The sequence below is a fragment of the Rana temporaria genome, chromosome 9 (genome assembly GCF_905171775.1).
Source record: "Rana temporaria chromosome 9, aRanTem1.1, whole genome shotgun sequence".
NCBI lineage: Eukaryota > Metazoa > Chordata > Amphibia > Anura > Ranidae > Rana > Rana temporaria.
The window spans coordinates 54,708,962-54,732,060 of record NC_053497.1 but is presented as its reverse complement, the minus strand read 5'-3'; the positions used below and the strand labels follow the sequence as shown (position 1 = coordinate 54,732,060).

The following is a 23,099-nucleotide window of genomic DNA, read 5'->3' as shown; positions in this document are numbered from 1 at the left end:
TAAGGAAAATGTTCTATGAAAACAGCTTTACCCCAGATGCCTGCATACTTAGATGTGCCTCCATGTAAGTTGCTAAATGTTGTACCTGTATTAAATGTAACCATATTGCTACACTTAGAGGCACCTCTCTTCTCTTTTATACTCCGTTGTGAGATGATGTTACTCTTATATCAAGACATTGCTTGTATATCAAGTCAAACTTAATTTAAACATTTTGCTTGTCTTGCAAAACACTCTGTAACCAAGTTACTCTCAAACCAAGGTTTTACTGTAAATGAATATAAAAAAAAAAAAAGGGCAACGTACCCAGACCAAGCAAATTTCGCTAGGCCCATCAAAGGACTGTCCGTGGACGACACACTTTTGGGGACTACAATCAACTCTCTTCCGCCCTCATAACATCGCTATTTAAAAAGAAAAAGAAGCAAGAATTATTTTAGCCTTACAAGAAATTATCCACTTGAATACTTCAAGTTTTATCATTCCATATATTATTCTAGTATTTATATTTCTTTTGCTATCCAAAATAAAGTTGTTGTCTTTCATTAATCTGGCTTCGAGGTCATAACCCCCTTCCCGCCGAGCGTGCGCATATATGCGGCCTCGGCTTTCGGCGGTTATACCGGGATCATGACTGCAGCTGCATGCATGATCCCAGTATCGATGTTTAGAGCCGGCGATTGGCTTTCCAGGCATACCAACCGATGCGGCTAAAAGCCGCTCAGTTGTTATACAGGAGGAGTGGGAGCGGGAGGGGACACCCCCCCCCTCCCACCGCGAGACCCCATCCACAATCCGTCGCTTCTGGTGCCTTATGTAAAAGGCTTTGTGCCAGTCTCCTGAATGTAAACACGGAAGCAAAGTCATGACGTCACTTCCGGTTTACTCGGCTGCCAATGGCGCCGGTTTAAAAAAAAACAAACACAGTTTTCAGAATCGCCGTTTACGGCGATCTGAATACTTTAAAGTGCAGAGGAAGGATTTGGGGTTTTTTAGACCCCCGATCCCTCCATAAACAGTACCTGTCACCACCTATTACTGTCACAAGGGATGTTTACAAAAAACTATTTTAAACACAATTTTATATTATAAAAATAAATAAGAAAAACATTTTTTTTTTTAAAGTGCCCCTGTCCCCACGAGCTCTCACAGAAAATAAAAACGCATACGGAAGTTGCGTCCGCCTATGCAAATGGTGGTCAAATCACACGTGAGGTATCGCCGCGATCGTCAGAGCGAGAGCAATAATTCTAGCCATTGACCGCCTCAGTAACTCTAACCTGGTTACCATAAAAAAAAATTGTGTCGCCTATGGAGACAGGTACCGTAGTTTGTCGCCATTCCACGAGTGTGTGCAATTATAAAGCGTGACATGTTTGGTATCTATTTACTCAGCGTAACAACATTATACAAAAAAATTGGGCTAACTTTACTTTTTCATTTTTTTTAAATTCATGAAAGTGCGTTTAAAAACACTGATGCACAAATACCGTGTGACATAAAATATTGCAACAATTGCCATTTTATTCTCTGCTAAAAAATATATATATAAGGCCTCGTACACACGATAGGTTAAACAGAGGACAACGGTCTGATGGACCGTTTTCATCGGTCAAAACCGATCGTGTGTGGGCCCCATAGGTTATTTATCCATAGGTTAAAAAAAACCCAACTTGCTTTAAATTTAACTGATGGATTCCTAACCGATAGGTCAAAACCAATCATTAGTAGGCACAACCATCGGTTAAAAATCCACGCATGCTCAGAATCAAGTCGACGCATGCTTGGAAGCATTGAACTTCGTTTTTTTTCAGCACGTCGTCGTGTTTTACGTCACCGCGTTCTGACACGATCGGTTTTTTAACCGATGGTGTGTAGGCGCAACGGACCATCAGTCAGCTTCATCGATTAACCGATGAAAACGGTCCATCAGACCGTTCTCATCGGATGGACTGATCGTGTGTACGAGGCTTAATGTTTGGGGGTTCCAAGTAATTTTCTAGCAAAAAAAATACGGATTTTAACTTGTAAACACCAAATGTCATAAATAGGCTTAGTCATGAAAGGGATAAAAGACAAAATTCTGCACCATTCAGCTATGCTAATCAGCAAAGGCGCCCTTAATGAAAGCAATTTCTATCATTTTAAACTAAAGCAGAGATTTTGGTTACATGTAGCGTATTTATCGGCGTATATCGTGCACTATTTTCCCCTTAAAATAAGGGGAAAATCGTGGGTGCGCGATATACGCCGATAGCCGCTTCCCGCGCTCAGTTTGAAATCCTGCGCCGACATATACCGAGTGCAGTACACTCGGGTACATTCGGCTAGGCTCGGCTTTGCTTGTGCTAACGCATAAACGTCACAGAGCGTGAGCGCGAGCGACGCCGAGCCTTGCCGAATGTACCCGAGTGTACTGCACTCGGTATATGTCGGCGGAGGCGTTCGAACTGAGCGCGGGAAGCGGGGACTCGACTTGAGGCGCGTGCTGGAGAAGCCGGGAGGACACCATCGAGGCCGGAGACGGACGCCGGACCGGACGATGGACACTGGGAAAACACCAAAACTGTAAGTAATAAAATCATATAACTTTTTTTTTACAGGAATTTCGGGGGCAACTTTAGGGGTGCGCGGTATACGCGGGAGCGCGTTATACCGCGATAAATACGGTATTTCCATTACTTCCTTTCTGTCTGTTGATTTGACAAGCGTCAGAAAGAATAGAAAGCGACACTTACCTTACAGATGAAAACTTTATTGTTATATTCATGGGCAAACTTGCACAAACCATCTGCCTGGTGAGGGACGCCATCCTTCATATGATTCATCCTGTTCTTGCAGCGTGTCCTGTAGGTTAGAAATAAAAAAAAAATAAACACAGACTATGTACAGATTATTAGGGAATACTTCTGCTCCAAATTCATTCTACATAAAGGGGTCGCTGACATTTAGTGAACTCATAACTGCACAACATTTCCTTTGCTAAAGCGCGGTGTAGCAACTGGCATGGTTTTTTCTTTTTAATTTAAAACAAATGTCACCATTTTTCTTCAATGCCAAGATGAGTGCTTCCTGTCTTCATTCACTCACTCCAGCATTACCTGCTTATGCAATTACAGAGGTGGTGAAGCCAACAGTGCAATTTCCAGTGATTCCCTGCATAACTAAAACCAAAACCATATGCTAAGAATAAGAGTTATAGGTTTTCTGAGCGGCTTTCCTGTGTGGTAAAGAGACACTAATGCCCTGTACACGCGATCGGATCGTCTGATGAAAAAGGACCGATGGACCGTTTTCATCAGACAAACCAATCGTGTGTGGGCCCCATCGGTTTTATTCTCATCAGTGAAAAAAAATAGAACCCGTTTTAAATTTTTCTTATGATTGAAAAACCGATAAAAGAAAAACGATCGTCTGTGGGGAAATCCATCGGTCAAAAATCCACGCATGCTCAGAATCAAGTCGACGCATGCTCGGAAGCATTGAACTTCATTTTTCCTCGGCACGTCGTTGTGTTTTACGTCACCACGTTGGACACGATCGGATTTTTAACCGATGGTGTGTAGGCAAGACTGATGAAAGTCAGCTTCATCGGACATCTGATGAAAAAATCCATCAGTTTGTTTTCATCAGACGAACCGATCATGTGTACAGGGCATAAAGGGTTTTTTTTTTTTTTTTAAATAACAAACATGTCATACTTACCTCCACTCTGCAGCTCATTTTGCACAGAGTGGCCCCCGATCCTCGTCTTCTGGAGTCCCTCGGTGACTCCTCCCCACATTAGATAACCCCCTCTGGGAAGCGCTCTCCGGAGGGGGTTACCTTACGGGCACACTCCCGAGTCCAGCATTCGGCGTCCAATGCCGAATGCCAGACTCGGCCCTTCCCCCCGTGTCATTGGATTTGATTGACAGAAGCGGGAGCCGATGGCTGCGCTGCTATCAATCTATCCATTCAAGAGACATAAACCCATGGAGACCGGACACTGCAAGGTATTTTTTCACCTTGATGCATTAAGGTGAAAAAACATAAAGGTTTACAACCCCTTTAAGTAAACTTTCTTTCATCATCTTGTTGAGAGTATAGAGTATGAATCTAGGTATAGCAATGATGTAGCGTTAATTACTGTCCTCCGCTCTGATCAAACTAGATAACTAAACGCCACCCTATGCTAATAGGACATAGGACCTATGCTGTTAGAACATGATTAGTATGATCCCCAAGTGGGCTGCTTTTAATAAAGGAATCCTTACTAGATCATGCACACATTGGGGTTAGTTTACTAAAACTGGAGAGTGCAAAATCTGGTGAAGCTGCGCAAGGTAGCTTGTTTAATTAACCACAATTAACATAGTTATACGGCAGCAGAGTGGCTCTCCTGCATACCTAGTACGTGACATGGCACTTCCAGTTGGGGGGGACGTGCTCGCCGAATATGCTGTGGTTAGACACAGCTGCTGATCGGCAAGGAGGACAGAATGGAACAGAACTCTGTAAGTGTAAACAATACAGGGCTCAGTCCTATCAGTGGGGATGTGGCGACTTTTGTTTCCCTGAAAAGCAGGGTATAAAAACCGTTGCCTCCCTTAGTAAAAGCAGCATACATTACACACAAACACTGGTTAGACACACATTTAACCCTTTGATTGCCCTAGATGTTAACCCCTTCTCAGTCAGAGTCATTAGTACAGTGACCGTGCATATATTTAGCACTTATCACTGCATTAGTGTCACTGGTTTCCACAAAGCGTCAGACTGCCCACCATACTATCGCAGTCCCGCTAAAGGTCAATGATCACAGCCAATACTAGTATAAAAAAAAATTATTTCAGTATTATATATCTATACACACACACACATACACCAGTTTCTAGGAGCTATAACAACGTTTGCGTAAACCAATTCATATATATATATATATATATATATATATATATATATATATATATATTAGTATTTATTGGCATATAACACTCACTTTTTTACCCTGAAAATGGAGGGTAAACTATGCCTGTGTGTTATACGCAGGGGGCTGTGGAAAGTATTTTTTCCTGAAACTTACGTGTTATACCCCATCAAGCTTGCTATGGGGCACTCAGGAAAGGGGGAGGGGCCCAGATTGCTGGCAGGAGACCTGAGAAGAGGAGGATCGGCACGGCTCTGTGCCAAATCACTACACAGAACAGGCAAATATGACATGTTTATTTTAAATTTATATATATATATATATATATAACACATATATACACACACACACACACAGGCCCGGATTCAGAAAGGACATACGACATTCTTCGAATCAGTTGCGCTTGAATTCGGCCAAGATACGACTGACGTAAGTCTCCTACGCCGTCGTATCTTGGGTGCATATTTACGCTGGCCGCTAGGGGCGCTTCCGTATATTTCCGCGTTGAATATGCAAATGAGGTAGATACGCCAATTCAGAAACGTACTTGCGCCCGTCGGATTTAGCTGCACCGTTTACGTAAGGCGTCGGTCCGGCGTAACTTTACCCCTCATAAAGCAGGGGTAAGTCATGTTAAGGTATGGACGTCGGAAACGTCGGAACAGCGTCGTATTTTACTTTGTTTGCGTAAGTCGTACGTGAATGGGGCTGGGCGTATGTTACGTTCACGTCGACAAAGCATTGAGCCGACGTATCTTAGGGATTATTTGCGACGTGACTCTGAGCATGCGCCGTTCGTTCGGCCCCTCATTTGCATGGGGTCACGACTCATTTCAATACAACACGCCCACTGCCTTGATCATTTAAATTACGCGGGCTTACGCCGGCCCATTTACGCTACGCCGCCGTAACTTAGGGCGCAAGTTCTTTCTGAATATGGTACTCGCCTCTCTAAGTTACGGCGGCGTAGCGTATACGAGATGCGCTACGCTCCGCCTAAAGATACGCGATTCTTTCTGAATCCGGGCCACACACAGTATATATGTCCAACACAGATGCAAAGATATCCCAAGGTTTTATACTGGGATTCTTTTAAATAGTTATTAATGAAAGTACGGCTAAAATGCTTTTTATGATAAACTTGATGTCTATGTGGTGCCTTAAAAGACTGTCTTTTCCTTGCCGAGTGATTTCAAGTTGTGAAGCCTTCCACCATCCCATGTATTATACACAAATGGAAGATGTGCTTCATGCAACATTCACGCACTCTCCACCCAATGCAACCTCAGTGTGAAAGTGGCGTACAAACCCTTCCCGATGATGTGCGATTCATTTGTTTTGACAAGCACAGCTTTATGAATGGATTCATATTATCTATGGTTTTATACTACTAAATCGCTTTTACGCGGCCATCTCATCTCAAGCCTTTCTTGACCTTGCCAAATCACACATAAAAATACTCTTGAATGCTGCCTATTTACTTTAATCTGTCATAGATAAATTGTATAACAAATAGAACTAAAGATTATCTAAGTCTTATCTGACAACCATATTATTCATTTCTCAGATGTGTTTTTTTTTTATGATTAATAACCCTTCTCTGGTCCTTACACAGGGCAATGCAGGTTCCTGAATTCTCTGGTCCTTACACAGGGCAATGCAGGTTCCTGAATTCTCTGGTCCTTACACAGGGCAATGCAGGTTCCTGAATTCTCTGGTCTAGCCGATAGTTTCCACCACTTAATTTGAATCCGCATCACACAAGAGCAGCCTGCCAAACAATCTGACAAGTCGCACCATGGGATCGGTCAAATCGTTGTGACGCAAGATTCCTGCACTGCTTTTCTGTGATCTCATTGTGGCTTGCATTGACTTCTGTTAAATGATGTTGCCACAATGACATCGGAGATCCAAATCGCACTGATCTGTGGCTTTGAAGTAGTGTTATTTAAAAGCCGCACTAGTGTGAATCAGGGCTAACTGAACAAGCCGAATGATTGCCATGCACAGCTGCTCTAGTTTTCATAAATACCCCTCACAGAGTTTTATATAACTAAGCCTAGGTTCACATTGGAGCGATTTGTCATGCGATTTGAGAGATCAAATCGCATGACAAGTCGCAGCCTATTGGAAGCAATGGCACTGTTCCAATCGGTGCAATACCGATTTTGCGGTGCAGCACCGATTTGCAAAAGTAGTTTTGCCGATTTCAGGTGCGACTTTAATAGGCATCTGTGTATGAAGCCACACAGATGTCTATCAAGTAGCACCTGAAATTGCGCTGACCTTTCTACTTTGAAATCGTGCTACTTACGCGATTTCAAAGTAGCATCAATGTGAACCAGGGCAAAATGTCATTAAAGCGGAGGTCCACACAAAAAGTGAACCTTCGCTTTTCGGAACCCTCCCCACCTCCGGTGTCACATTTGGCACCTTTCAGGGAGGAGGGGGGGTGCAGATACCTGTATAATACAGGTATTTGCACCCACTTTCGGGCATAGACTCACGCAGGAGTCACGCCCCTTCCCCCGCTGTCTTCTGGGAAACACACTGGTCCCAGTAAAGACGCGCAGCGCGACTCGCGCATGCGCAGTAGGGAACCGGGAAGTGAAGCCGCAACGCTTCACTTCTCAATTCCCTCACTGAGGATGGCAGAGATTGCTCGGCTTCGGCTGCCCACATCGTGGGCACCCTGGAGAGGGAAGTGTCTATTTATTAAAAGTCAGCAGCTGCAGTATTTGTAGCTGCTGGCTTTTAATATTTTTTTTTTAGGCGGACCTCCGCTTTAGGTTAAGGTTTACATTCACTTTAAAGAGACAATATAATGGTTCTGTTTTCTTTTGTTATTATGGTCATTACTAAAATATGACCATAATACTTTTTTTGGACACTAAATAAAAGAATACTGCAAGTGATAAGTTTGTACTCTTATTTTCAGCCACGCCTTTTCCAAGCTATCCTTATCTGTTTTAATGACAACTTCCTGTTACTGAACTCAATATCTCAAGCTGAAATGTACACACACACAGCTGAAGGAGTCAGGCCCTGTACACACGACCGAACATGTCCGATGAAACTGGTCCGCGGACCAGTTTCATCGGACATGTTCGGTCGTGTGTACGGCCTATCGGACAGGTTTCCTGGCCTAGCGGACAGGTTTCCAGCGGACAAAAGTTTCTTAGCATGCTTAGAAACTTGTCCGCTGGAAACCTGTCCGTCGGACATGTCCGCTGGTTAGTACATCTAACCAGCGGACCGAAATCCCGCGCATGCGTCGAATTGATTCGACGCATGCGTGGAAGCATTGCACTTCCGTGTTTGAGAACGGTGTCTTCTACGTCACCGCGTTCTCTGTCCGTGGGGATTTTAGTCTGATGGTGTGTACACACATCAGACCAAAAGCTCCCAGGAGACATGTCCGATGAAAACGGTCCGCGGACCGTTTTCATCGGACATGTCTCCTCGTGTGTACAGGGCCTCAGAGGAACAACTGGCCGCCCTCTTCCTCTCCCCAAAATAAACAGCTGTGTATATTTTTTATAAATACCAAAAAAGCACTATATACAAAATAGCGCAGAGGCCCATACAGCACACAAGAGTCATTTGTTTATGTGTCCAGAGCAGTGTAAAGCTGCGTGCAGCTGCCCATGTTAGTTAATGGAGATGCAATCGCTGTTCAGATTTTTTTTTTAACCACTTAACGCCCGCCGCACGACTATTTACGTCCACAGAATGGCAAGGACAGGCAGATGGGCGTATATATACGTCCTTGCCTTTCCGCGGGTCGGGGGTCCGATCAGGAGCCCCCCCCCCCCCGATGCGCGCGGCTTACCTCGGGGAGCGATCCGGGACGACGGCGCGGCTATTCGTTTATAGCCGCTCCGTCGCGATCGCTCCCCGGAGCTGAAGAACGGGGAGAGCCGTATGTAAACACGGCTTCCCCGTGCTTCACTGTGGCAGCGTATCGATCGAGTGATCCCTTTTATAAGGGAGACTCGATCGATGACGTCAGTCCTACAGCCACACCCCCCTACAGTTGTAAACACACACTAGGTGAAGCCTAACACGTTCAGCGCCCCCTGTGGTTAACTCCCAAACTGCAACTGTCATTTTCACAATAAACAATGCAATTTAAATGCATTTTTTGCTGTGAAAATGACAATGGTCCCAAAAATGTGTCAAAATTGTCCGATCTGTCCGCCATAATGTCGCAGTCACGAAAAAAAACGCTGATCGCCGCCATTAGTAGTAAAAAAAAAAAATAATTAATAAAAATGCAATAAAAATATCCCCTATTTTGTAAACGCTATAAATTTTGCGCAAACCAATCGATAAACGCTTATTGCGATTTTTTTTACCAAAAATAGGTAGAAGAATATGTATCGGCCTAAACTGAGGGAAAAAAAAATTATATATGTTTTTGGGGGATATTTATTACAGCAAAAAGTAAAAAATATTGATTTTTTTTCAAAATTGTCGCTCTATTTTTGTTTATAGCGCAAAAAATAAAAACCGCAGAGGTGATCAAATACCACCAAAAGAAAGCTCTATTTGTGGGGAAAAAGGACATCAATTTTGTTTGGGAGCCACATCGCACGACTGCGCAATTGTCTGTTAAAGCGACGCAGTGCCGAATCGCAAAACCTGGCCTGGGCATTTAGCGGCTTAAGTGGTTAAAAGGAGAAAAAAAAAATCTGCACTCGTGATTTAAACAAACAATAGCTGCCAAAAACATAAACATATACCAGGCACATCAAAAATAATAAAACAAAAGTGCAGTGATAATCATTAAGCAAAATACTAAACAGTAAAAATAATAATATAAAAAAATTAAATAAAAGATGTCCAAAAAAAAATACACTGTGAAATGTATTATTATGTGCACCTCCAAGGCGATTATAAGAAAAAAGAAAAAGTCCCAAACAATGACTTCTTGTGAGCTTGGAATAGAATCCAGGAATAGCCAGGGTGACACCCAAAAAAAGATCCACACCAAAGGCTTAACGGAATGCCAGTGACCCCCTTTTTCAGGGTGGTCAAAACTCACTCTATCAGACAAAGGATGAATCTCATGGAAGGAACAAACATCAACACAGGAACCTCTTGGTAACAATGGGCATGTGTCCAGCAATCAAATGAGTTCCAACTCACTCTTAGCAGACCATGGCATGTATAAACTAAGAGCTCAACATAGTTAAATATTGTAAAACACCCACATTTTTTGTAAAGTATTGCACTTACATGGTTAAAACTTGCAAGAAGGCCTGTAAAAAAATACAAGTCCTCCTCCAGTAACCAAAATGGCCATCGTTCAGCCACGCATGCGCAGTAGTGTATGTACGAGCCACTTGTCCTCGTTTCTGGCATTTTTACAAGTTTCCTTGCTGATCTTATTTGATTGCTGGACACATCTCCATTGTTACCAATAGGTTCCTGTGTTGATGTTTGTTCCTTCCATGAGATTCACCCTTGTTGTCTAATAGAGTGAGCTTTGCCCACCCTGAATAAGGGGGTCACTGGCATTCCGGTAAGCCTCTGGTGTGGATCTTTCTTTGAGTGTCACCCCGGCTATTCCTGGATTCTATTCCAAGCACACAAGAAGTCATTGTTTGGGAGTCTCTTTTTTCTCATACTCACCTTGGAGGTGCACAGAATAATACATTTCACTGAGTATTTTTTGCACTTTTTTTATATAATAATATTTTTGCTGTACAGATTCACCCGTACATCTGAGTTTGATATGCATACAGGGACGGGTGTACAGCCGTGAATGCATACTGTCTGTATTTGGGGCTGTGCACCTGTGCCCGCACGTATATAAAACACAGGTGTGTGATTGGGTCGGTACAACCGCTCGTTCTCCGTTGACTAATACAGGTTGCCTGCGCACAGCTCCACACTGCTCCAAATGCATGAACAAACAGCTCTTATACACTGTGTGGGCCCCTACACCCATGTGAATGCAACCTCAAAGTTTTTTTCAATATGTAGGACTTACCTGCAACTGAGGCACTGCAGGGAACAAGTAAAGTATTCATCAGGAAAGAAAGAGGTGATGTGAACCTGATCATCGGGAATATCCCCAGAGAACCGCTCACTTAGACTCTGCAGGGAAAATACAACAACGAAAAATTCAATCCATCTGTGGGTATAGAGAAAATTCTGGACAGTCGCACTCAAAATCAATTTCTTTATTAAAAAAGAGGTAATAATCCAAAAAATACAAGCCACAGCAAACAGGGGAATACAGGAGCTGACGTGTTTCACACTTTCAAAAGTGCTTATTCGAGCTAGGGAGTGGAACCAAGGAATGGTGCTCGGAGGTTGGTAGGGAGTGGAAGCAAGGAATGGTGCTCAGAGGTTGGTAGGGAGTGGAAGCAAGGAATGGTGCTTGGAGGTTGGTAGGGAGTGGAACCAAAGAATGGTGCTCGGAGGTTGGTAAGGAGTGGAACCAAGGAATGGTGCTCGGAGGTGTGTAGGGAGTGGAACCAAGGAATGGTGCTCGGAGGTGTGTAGGGAGTGAAACCAAGGAATGGTGCTCAGAGGTTGGTAGGGAGTGGAACCAAGGAATGGTGCTCGGAGGTGTGTAGGGAGTGGAACCAAGGAATGGTGCTCGGAGGTGTGTAGGGAGTGAAACCAAGGAATGGTGCTCGGAGGTGTGTAGGGAGTGAAACCAAGGAATGGTGCTCGGAGGTTGGTAGGGAGTGGAACCAAAGATTGGTGCTCTGAGGTGGGTAGGGAGTGGAACCAAAGAATGGTGCTCAGAGGTTGGTAGGGAGTGGAACCAAAGAATGGTGCTTGGAGGTGTGTAGGGAGTGAAACCAAGAAATGGTGCTCGGAGGTTGGTAGGGAGTGGAACCAAAGAATGGGTGCTCAGAGGTTGGTAGGGAGTGGAACCAAGGAATGGTGCTCGGAGGTTGGTAGGGAGTGGAACCAAAGAATGGTGCTCGGAGGTTGGTAGGGAGTGGAACCAAAGAATGGTGCTCGGAGGTTGGTAGGGAGTGGAACCAAGGAATGGTGCTCGGAGGTTGGTAGGGAGTGGAACCAAGGAATGGTGCTCGGAGGTTGGTAGGGAGTGGAACCAAGGAATGGTGCTCGGAGGTTGGTAGGGAGTGGAACCAAGGAATGGTGCTCGGAGGTTGGTAGGGAGTGGAAGCAAGGAATGGTGCTCAGAGGTTGGTAGGGAGTGGAAGCAAGGAATGGTGCTTGGAGGTTGGTAGGGAGTGGAACCAAAGAATGGTGCTCGGAGGTTGGTAAGGAGTGGAACCAAGGAATGGTGCTCGGAGGTGTGTAGGGAGTGGAACCAAGGAATGGTGCTCGGAGGTGTGTAGGGAGTGAAACCAAGGAATGGTGCTCAGAGGTTGGTAGGGAGTGGAAGCAAGGAATGGTGCTCGGAGGTGTGTAGGGAGTGGAACCAAGGAATGGTGCTCGGAGGTGTGTAGGGAGTGAAACCAAGGAATGGTGCTCGGAGGTGTGTAGGGAGTGAAACCAAGGAATGGTGCTCGGAGGTTGGTAGGGAGTGGAACCAAAGATTGGTGCTCTGAGGTGGGTAGGGAGTGGAACCAAAGAATGGTGCTCAGAGGTTGGTAGGGAGTGGAACCAAAGAATGGTGCTTGGAGGTGTGTAGGGAGTGAAACCAAGAAATGGTGCTCGGAGGTTGGTAGGGAGTGGAACCAAAGAATGGGTGCTCAGAGGTTGGTAGGGAGTGGAACCAAGGAATGGTGCTCGGAGGTTGGTAGGGAGTGGAACCAAAGAATGGTGCTCGGAGGTTGGTAGGGAGTGGAACCAAAGAATGGTGCTCGGAGGTTGGTAGGGAGTGGAACCAAGGAATGGTGCTCGGAGGTTGGTAGGGAGTGGAACCAAGGAATGGTGCTCGGAGGTTGGTAGGGAGTGGAACCAAGGAATGGTGCTCGGAGGTTGGTAGGGAGTGGAACCAAGGAATGGTGCTCGGAGGTTGGTAGGGAGTGGAACCAAGGAATGGTGCTCAGAGGTTGGTAGGGAGTGGAACCAAGGAATGGTGCTCGGAGGTTGGTAGGGAGTGGAACCAAAGAATGGTGCTCGGAGGTGTGTAGGGAGTGGAACCAAAGAATGGTGCTCGGAGGTTGGCAAGGAGTGGAACCAAGGAATGGTGCTCGGAGGTTGGTAGGGAGTGAAACCAAGGAATGGTGCTGGGAGGTGTGTAGGGAGTGGAACCAAAGAATGGTGCTTGGAGGTTGGTAGGGAGTGGAACCAAGGAATGGTGCTCGGAGGTGTGTAGGGAGTGGAACCAAAGAATGGTGCTCGGAGGTAGGTAGGGGGTAGAACCAACGAACGGTGCTCAGATGTGGGTAGGGGTGGACACAACAGGTGACTCAGAAGTATGGAGTTCCTGCACCTATTCTCTTTATTTTACGTATATAAAATCTGATCATTGCAAGCACCCCTGCTGGCGTTAAATGGTTTGTATCATCTTTGTTACTGATACATTCTGCCGGAGAGCTTGTTCTTTTAAAAAACAACAGACTTACTGGCTGGATCGCCAGATCTAAATATATTTAACAAAAATGAATGCAGCCATCACATGTAAGAAATTGTAAATAAATGTTTATTTTTGGGTTGAATACCAGTTTAGGGATATCATTAGTGTTAGGGGGAGGGTTACAGTTAATATGAAAGGTGCCTTCAAGTTTGGCCATCCATCTCTTTTGGTGACAAAAAATAACAGTGGTAATCACCTGGTGTTGAGATGTAACACACTATATTTCCAAGTCATACCTGTAAGGCTGTGAAAACATGGGACAGTGGTCTAGATGAGCGAGTGGATGTATCCATAATTTGCTTCTTCACCCTATCCATTAACTGAGAGAAGTCAGTGGGTGGGACCACGGTCTTGGTTCCCACATAGTGGATTGAGCTAAAGGCTTCAGGAGGAGTCCCCAACTCATGGAACCGTTTTAGTAGTTCTGTCTCTGCCTGGCCGCGGACCTTGCTTCCTGTAGGAAATGAGACAACATGGATAAGATAATCTGAGGGTATCATACACCAAAACAAGATTGAAGGCTACCCCAGCTCAAAAGAAATATTTCATTAATATATGGGCATCTGAGGGTGGAATCAATCACTGGTCTCCTATGCCTTTAGAAAAATGCAGCAGTGACATTCAAGTGCAGAGTTCCCAACTCAAGCAACCAACCCGACTCCCATGCCCACATCATGGGCCCTTAGAATAAGAAAAGCAATATGGTGCGTTTATTGATCACATATTTTAAATGATTGTGATCGACTAAAAGTGGATCTAAAGCCTAAATTTTTTTGACCATAACCACTTCAGCCCCGGAAGGATTTACCCCCTCTTCCTGACCAGAGCATTTTTTGCGATACGGCACTGCGTCGCTTTAGCTGACAATTGCACGGTCGTACGACGTTGTACCCAAACAAAACTCAAAACCCACACATCATTAGATAGAAAGCCGTAGAAGCAAATGGAAACTAGTGGAAGGTTTTTACCTTAAAGTGGATGTTAAGCCACGCTAACCTGTATACACCATCAGCACTGCCTCCTATTTTAGTATCCCCCACAGTAGTGGTGCAACGGATCGTCATTGATCCTTGATCCGAACGGGTCAACATATTCGGTTCGGCACACCACGTGATCCGCGGATTGTGAGCTCCGCTGCCTCGGCCATAGGAAAGGCCACGGCTTCGGTCTAGCTCCCGGAGCGGCGGCCATCTTGGTGCACCCGGCGGAGGCCTAGGTGAGCATGTGATGGGGGAATCTGATGTATGGGGGTGTGTTGTCATATTCTGCTCCCTATCGCAGAATGCTGCGGAAGTCACGTGGCGGGCAACTGCGCATGCGCAATGCGCTCCAACGGCAAATGTGATGCGTTCCAGGGGATTTACGACACTACCCTTCAGTGAACCATCACAATTTGTCACGGAAGTGACGTTTTACCATAGACGGAGCGGGGGGAGAGAGAGAGACACACATTCACAGCGAGAGAGAAATAGAGATATAGAGATAGTATCTCTCTATCTGTATACCTCTCTCGCTCTGACTGTATCTACGTATCTCTATATGTCTATTTCTCTCTCGCTCTGAATGTGTGTCTCTCTCTCTCCCCCCGCTCCGTGTATGGTAATACGTCACTTCCGTGACAAATTGTGATGGTTCACTGAAGGGTAGTGTCGTAAATCCCCTGGAACGCATCACATTTGCCGTTGGAGCGCATGCGCAGTTGCCCGTCACGTGACTTCCGCAGCATTCTAGGATAGGCAGCAGAATATGACACTGCAGGGGCATCTGATGTATGGGGGGATTCTGATGTATGGGGGCTATGATGGGGGAATCTGATGTATGGGTGATTCTGAAGTAGGGGGACTCTGATTTAAGGGGGCTCTGATGTGGGAATCTGATGTTTACTGACATTCTAAAATATGATGGAAACTCATATTAGAATTAAACAAATTAATATTTAAACAATATAAATACTATGTAAATCTTACAATAAAATATACAATGCTGCGCTCCCTTCTGCACCACAGTAACCTAATATGTAATTGCATGTAAGTTATGGTAGATCCCACCTCTGAATACTATGGTGGACATCACTTTGGTTTCTTTTCAAAATCTGAAGAATCCTCACATGAGGGTGGCCGATGGCCGATGAGGCCATTGCACGGGTGGACTGTTATCACACATTGACGTTCTAAACGTTTTTTCATCTTTTCACTTCATGAACTTTTATGTACATTTACGATTTTTTTTTTTGCTGATCCGAAAAATGATCCGATCCACAACTCTAAATGATTTCGTACCGTGAGTATTTTGATCCGTTGCACCCCTACTTCACTGTGTGTGATTTATAAAAATAAATGATGAAAATACATAAATTCACTGCTGAGATTGCGATCACGTGACTGGCCAGCTTTCTCCATTTCCTCCTCAGAGATGCAGCAGGCGGGGCTGAGATTTCCCTGCTGATGTCAGTATGGAGGGGAGGAGGAGAGAGCTGGCCGGTCATGTGATCACAATCGGCTCTTAAATTAGGTATTTACAGCATGTATGCTTATAAATCATTCACAGAGGGGGACACTGGAATAGGAGGCAGTGCTGATGGTGTATATAGGTTGGTGTTATGAGAGCAGCATAAGGGGGAGGGGGGCTCACACACAGACAGAGAGGGGAGGGGGAGGAGGACACAGGAGCAGAGAGGAGAGCAGATAGCAGGCTGCTGATGACAGAGGCATGTAAACTGACCACGTGTCAGGGCTCAGCAGCCATGATACACAGTGGTCAATTTACAGAGGGGTAGAACTTATCAGAGTACTTGCTTAAACAACCTTGTGATTACAGTTTGACCCTGTCTTCTTACCATAACCCAGCAGATCAGTTCGAGAAGTCTCTTGGAAAATTGTGAGGGACGGTCCAAGACTGGACAGTGTTACCTCCAGCCCACAGCGACTAGATAAGGCTTTTAGCTCAGGTGTGAAGAACTTCAAATAAGCCTTTGAGGCATTACCCAAAAATTGGAACATGTCATTGTGTAACCTCTCTGCCCTTGTTCTATAAATCACCAGATCTGACACAGCCAGAACCTTCAGGAGGAGACGTAGGCGCTGGTTCTGTTTATCTGTGGCCCCCAGGAGACCTTCTGTATCCAGCAGCACCAAGGACAATTCTGGGTAGTATGCAGCCCATACCCCCACTGTGCAGGAATCCTGGGAGGGAGAGGTCCTGAAGATCTCCAGACCCCCATAAAACATGTGGTTGAGTGTGTGCGACTTGCCATCTCCGGTATTACCGAAAATACTAAGAACTTTGACAGGTTCCTGTGGACTACATCCAAGTCTCTTGATAAAGTCAGCCACATCTTTTACCTGCAAAAAAGAAAAATGGGAATTATCCAATCACATTATTGAAAGTCATCCAAAGCAGGCAGGTCATATTGCATTTGATATGACCTCATAATTGGTAAAAAAAAAAAAAGACGACACTTCACGTGTTGTGCTTGTGTTACATTACTATATTATTCCTCTCATCCAAAAAGGTAAATCACTGTTGCTCATGTTGGGCCAAAAAAAAGCACATTATTGTTCTGAGATTCCAAAAAGGATGTATTTGCAAAACAAAATAACATATAAACACATTCAATAAAACACTAAGACATTAACACCTAAAAGTCTACATGTTAAACCAGGGCTCGACAAACCCCAGGCGCCAGGTCGCATTAGCAACTAGAATTAGCGACCTGGCTCCAGGCATGTACTGGCCATCAGGACTTCAGTGACAGCGGACCGCCGCCCCCCTCCACTCCTCTGTCTCCCCCCCCCAGCAGCGCTCACCTCCTCTCCCTGGCTAGTTATGCAGCGTGACTGAATACAGACATGCTCCTTGGAAGTCGCACTGAGAAGCTCATCATACGATCTGGAAGGACGGTGGCCACACACAGCTGTGACATAAGCTTCCTCGGCACTCGTTCTCCTGGTCTTTCCTTCCTACGCTCTCCATCCTGTCTGCTGCCGCGGAGAATCTAGATGGAGAGCAGGGAAGGAAAGACCAGGAGAACGAGTGCCAAGGAAGCTTATGTCACAGCTGTGTGTGACCCACCAAGTGCATTACCTTGCCATCTGCTCCTTGATGTGATGTCCAGTTATAGATGGGGGCAGGACCTATTTCATTTGTTACTGGTGTAAATATTGGTGAGGGGAAACATTGGACACCTTTGCTGCCATTGTGCAATGTGCTGGGTGTCCAGGTGCCTTTAAGGAGGACTGGTCTACCTCCAGGCCCACCTGCCCTCTAGTAGAATGCATGTGCTTCCACTGTCAGAGACTCTCATAAAAATACAAGGGTTAGAACTAGGGTTGTTTCGATACCACTTTTAAAGGACCGAGTACAAGTACCGATACTTTTATTTCATGTACTCGCCGATACCGATACTTTTTTTTAATGCCATGTGACAGTTTTCAAACCACAATACAGACTAATGATATCTTCTTGATAATTTATGAAGAACTCTAGACATTGTAAAAGAATAACACTGTTGGGCACTGATAGGATTAGGTGGCACTGATATGCAGCACTGAGTTATGAGCATTGATAGGTCAGGGCGGAAATCTCCCCCCGGGCTGGTGACTATGCACAGCCACCTTCCGCCACTACCAAATGCTGTTTTTGCAGAGCAGGAATATGCCTGCTGGAGCTCTGTTAACACAGCTGTGTCAGCTCCGAGGTAGATGGCTGCCGAGCTGAGCTATGTCTCGTCTCACACACAGCTCAGCCTCAGCGCACACCAGCGATTATTTACACAATAGTCCACAGCATGCACCCTTAAATCAAGTTTCCCAGAACACCCCTTACATGAGATATGATGTATATGGGGTCTGTGCAGACTCTGAATTAAGGGGGGGCCTCTGTGCAGACTCTGAATTAAGGGGGGGCCTCTGTGCAGACTCTGAATTAAGGGGGGGCCTCTGTGCAGACTCTGAATTAAGGGGGGGCCTCTGTGCAGACTCTGAATTAAGGGGGGGCCTCTGTGCAGACTCTGAATTAAGGGGGGGCCTCTGTGCAGACTCTGAATTAAGGGGGGGCCTCTGTGCAGACTCTGAATTAAGGGGGGCCCTCTGTGCAGACTCTGAATTAAGGGGGGGCCTCTGTGTGGACTCGGATGTAAGGGGGGCCTCTGTGTGGACTCGGATGTAAGGGGGGCCTCTGTGTGGACTCGGATGTAAGGGGGGCCTCTGTGTGGACTCGGATGTAAGGGGGGCCTCTGTGTGGACTCGGATGTAAGGGGGGCCTCTGTGTGGACTCGGATGTAAGGGGGACCTCTGTGCGAAAAATCTTAGACTGTTTTCCTCGATCCATCACTTTTTCACGCTCTATGGGCCACTTGACTGGACTTGCCCCCCAGGCCTAAGGCTGCCAGCCCTCCCCTGGGTGGCACCGATATGCAGCACTGAGTTATGAGCATTGATAGGTGGCACTGACTGATGAGCACTGATAGGTGGCAAATATTGCTAAGTCAAGATGTTCCATGCTGATAGACTCATACCCCAAAAAGACTGAGAGTTGTAATAAAAATCAAAAAGGTGCTTCGCCAAAGTATTACTGTTTCCCCAAAAAGAAGCCTGAGTCTTATATTAATTTGGCCACCAAAAACACAGTAGAGCTTACTTTGGGGGTAGGGCGAAGAAGTGGGGGGGGGGGGGGGGGGGGACAACGAGATCCCTGCTGACAGCCAGACAAGAGACGCGGAGATCAGCTGAGTGGTGCTATAAGAAGGGACCTGATTAAAGCGGATGTGCCATGGGAACAAAATATTAAAAGTCAGCAGCTACAAATACTGCAGCTGCTGACTTTTAATATTAGGACACTTACCTGTCCTGGAGTCCAGCGCCGATCGCAGCAGAGCACGAGCGATCGCTCGTCACTCTGCTGCTCCCCCCGCCATCCACGCTGAGGGAACCAGGAAGTGAAGCGCTGCGGCTTCACTGCCCGGTTCCCTACGGCGCATGCGCGAGTCGCGCTGCGCCCGCCGATTGGCTCACACGCTGTGTGCTGGGAGCCGAGTGTTCCCAGCACACAACGGGCGACAGACGGGATGTGACGGAATGCCCGTCTTTCGCCCGTATCGTGTGGCCGGAAGTGGGTGCAAATACCTGTCTTTAGACAGGTGTCTGCACCCCCCTCCCCCCTGAAAGGTGTCAAATGTGACACCGGAGGGGGGGAGGGTTCCGATCAGCGGGACTCCACTTTAGGGTGGAGGACCGCTTTAAACCAGAAACACACACCTTCCACACTATACAACACCGCAATAGTGAGGATTCTAGCAGCACGACTGGGTAAGGGATTGCATAGACTTGCAGTTGGGGGGTGGTAAAATCGGGCGGTTGAGCTGCACAGGTGTCTGGACAGGTGTGTACACATGACCCACACAAAGGCAGGATTCTCCTTTTCCTGGAGTCCATTCTTCTATCCTCTGATCTTTTATTTCCAGAATATATATATATATTTTGTCAGTTTAGTGCAGGAAGTGATGACAGGTTTCCCCGCCATGCCTTGTATTGTTGTGATTCCAGGGAAGTCACGTGTTGGATGAGATGACACAATGGTGGCGATCATCCCCCCTCCATTGTAGTCACACACTGACATCATCACTCCTAAAGTGGCAGCGCAGCACACTTCATAATAAACACAATAACCCAACAATGATTGTGTATACAGATCGCACACCGCCCACCTACCTGCAGGTTCTCCTCCTCATCCACCAGCAGGAAGCTGAACTCTTCCTCCTCCCCTGTCGGGGCCTTCTTTGGGGTGAGGGGGTCCCCCAGCAGTACCGCAGACATGGTGCCGGAGGGATCACGGTCCGGGGACTCGATGGACTCACATTGGACTCTGTACTTTCACTTTCTATGTTTACATTACGGACAGGCTCAGGTTGGAGTGGGCGTGTTTAGCGCATGGGACGGGCGTGACCAGAGGATGGGGTGGGCGTGGTCTGAGCCTAGTATCTAGCCAATCTGGAGAAGGGAAGAGCGGGTAGGAGGGAACGTCTTCTTACGCTGACATCGCGTTGACATGACACAGCTGAACCCGTTAGATAGTAACGTCAGGAGTGGGCGTGGCTTGAGCTGGTAAATAGCGCAGAGAAGAGGAAGCATCTCCACCACAGAGCGCCGGAGGGAGGAGCCATTGGCCGCACTACAGGCGGATCACAGTGGGGCAGATTATCAAAAGAGATACGCCGGCGTATCGCCTGATACACCGTCGTATCCCTGAGTCCGCCCGTCGTATCTATGCGCCTGATTCATAGAATCAGGTACGCATAGATAACCATTAGATCCGACAGGCGTAAGGCTCTTACGCTGTCGGATCTTAATTGCATTTTTTTTTTCGCCGCTAGGTGTCGCCGACGTTGTTTTCCCGATCGAGTATGCAAATTAGCAAAATACGCGAATTCCCGAACGTACGCCCGACCGACGCAGTGAAGTTACGACCTTTACGTAAGATTTGCGACACGTAAAGTTGCCCCTGCTATATGAGGCGCAGCCAATGTTAAGTATGGCCGTCTTTCCCGCGTCGAAATTTCAAAATGAGGATTTGCGTAAGTTGTCCGTGAATGGCGCTGGACGCCATTTACGTTAACGTCGAAACCAATGACGTCCTTGCGATGTCATTTAGCGCAATGCACGTTGGGAAATTTTAGGGACGGCGCATGCGCAGTATGATCGGCGCGGGAACGCGCCTAATTTAAATGATCCACGCCCCCCTACCCGGATCATTTGAATTAGGCGGGCTTGCGCCGGAGGATTTACGTTACGCCGCCGCAACTTTACAGGCAAGTGCTTTGTGAATCAAGTACTTGCCCGTAAAACTTGCGGCGGCGTAACGTAAATGAGATACGTTACGCCGCCGCAGAGATGTGGTGATCTACCAGAATCTGGCCCTGTGTGTCTGTGTGTGGGGATCCGCCTCCTCTGCTCAGGCTCTGAGGAACTACAACTCCCAGAAATCCCTGTCCGCATTGGGAAATACAACTCCCAGCATGCACTGTGTATGTAACAGGGCTTCAGCTTTCAGCCTGGAGTAAGATGTTTACAGGACTACATATCCCAGCATGATTTTTTTCTATAGATGTACTACAGGTCACAGCAATCTCTACATACCCCAGCCTGCTCCCCTCCACCTCCTCAGGGGTAATTGCTCCCACACACCTCTCCTTATTCCAGGCTGGGAGCTAAACCCCCATTACTTACACAGTGCATGCTGGGAGTTGTAGTTCCTCATGTGGACAGAGATTGCTGGGAGTTGTAGTTCCTCAGAGGCTGCAGATTATGCAGACACGCCGTAACCCGCCTGTAGTCCGGACAATGGCCTTGCTGCAGTGACCGGTTACAGGTGGGGGCAGTAACCACTTTTTTGTACCACCAAGGGTGGCAATGCTTCTTAGGCTCAGCTACACCCACTCATCTACCACCAAGAGTGGCAATGCCTTTTACTGTATAATAGGGTTGTCCAGATACCACTTTTTTTGAGACCGAATACAAGTACCGATACTTTTTTTCAAGTACTCGCCGATACCGATTTTATTTTTTTACAGTCATTTCTTTCTTTTTTTTAGGGGGGGGGGTGGATTGTCAGTGTGTTTTTTTATTTACATTTTTTTTTTTTATTGCAATTTATTTTTTAATCAGCCCTGTTGGGGGTCTTTGGTGAGATATCAGGGGTCCCCTTTAAGACAGAGAAAGGGACTAAGGACACAGATTCCCCAGTCCCTTTCTCTGCAGCCTCAGCTGAAATGAATGAAGGGAAGCTCCTCTCCATTCATATACTGAAGCATCGTAAACACAGGTTACGATGTTTCAGTTATATGAATGGACAGAGTCAGTGATCACTGACTCTGTTCATTCAGAAATGGTAGGAGCCGGGTTTAGCGGCGCCGGCTCCTACCTCCGCTCTCCATCCTGACAAATTGAGGGGGGAGAGCAGTACGGAGGGGGGAGAAGTCAGCACAGAGGGGGGGAGAAGACAGCACGGAGGGGGGGAGAAGACAGCACAGAGGGTGGAGAAGACAGCACAGAAGGGGGAGAAGACAGCACAGAGGGGGGAAAAGACAGCACGGAGGAGGGGAGAAGACAGCACGGAGGGGGGGAGAAGAAAACACAGAGGAGGAAAGAAGACAGCACAGAGGGGAGGACGTCAGCACGGAGGGGGGAGAAGACAGCACGAAGGGGGGAGAAGACAGCACGGAGGGGGGAGAAGACAGCACAGAGGGGGGACAAGTCGGCACAGAGGAGGGAAGAAGACAGCATGGAGGGGGGAGAAGACAGCACGGAGGGGGGAGAAGTCAGCACGGAGGGGGGAAGAAGACAGCACGGAGGGGGGAGAAGACAGCACGGAGGAGAGAGAAGTCAGCACGGAGGGGGGAAGAAGACAGCACAGAGGGGGGGAGAAGACAGCATGGAGGGGGGGGAGAAGACAGCACGGAGGAGAGAGAAGTCAGCACGGAGGGGGAAAGAAGACAGCACGGAGGGGGGGAGAAGACAGCACGGAGGGGGGAGAAGACAGCACAGAGGGGGGAGAAGACAGCACGGAGGAGAGAGAAGTCAGCACGGAGGGGGAAGAAGACAGCACAGAGGGGGAAAGAAGACAGCACGGAGGGGGGGAGAAGACAGCATGGAGGGGGGAGAAGACAGCACGGAGGGG

At 46.9% G+C, this 23,099-nt stretch overlaps 1 protein-coding gene across 1 annotated transcript in view; it reads right to left on the bottom strand.

Moving 5' to 3' along the window:
• LOC120913535 (zinc finger FYVE domain-containing protein 1-like) overlaps nucleotides 1-20,382 on the bottom strand; it is a 35,016-nt gene extending 14,634 nt beyond the window's left edge. The window contains exons 1-6 of the mRNA XM_040323522.1: nucleotides 20,135-20,382; nucleotides 16,264-16,768; nucleotides 13,664-13,881; nucleotides 10,908-11,014; nucleotides 2,739-2,847; nucleotides 307-404 (exon numbers count right to left, since the gene is read on the bottom strand). Of these exons, the coding sequence (XP_040179456.1) occupies nucleotides 307-404; nucleotides 2,739-2,847; nucleotides 10,908-11,014; nucleotides 13,664-13,881; nucleotides 16,264-16,768; nucleotides 20,135-20,239 (1,142 nt within the window). The 5' untranslated portion in view covers nucleotides 20,240-20,382. The remainder of the gene's footprint in view (nucleotides 1-306; nucleotides 405-2,738; nucleotides 2,848-10,907; nucleotides 11,015-13,663; nucleotides 13,882-16,263; nucleotides 16,769-20,134) is intronic.
• Nucleotides 20,383-23,099: the final 2,717 nt, after the last annotated feature.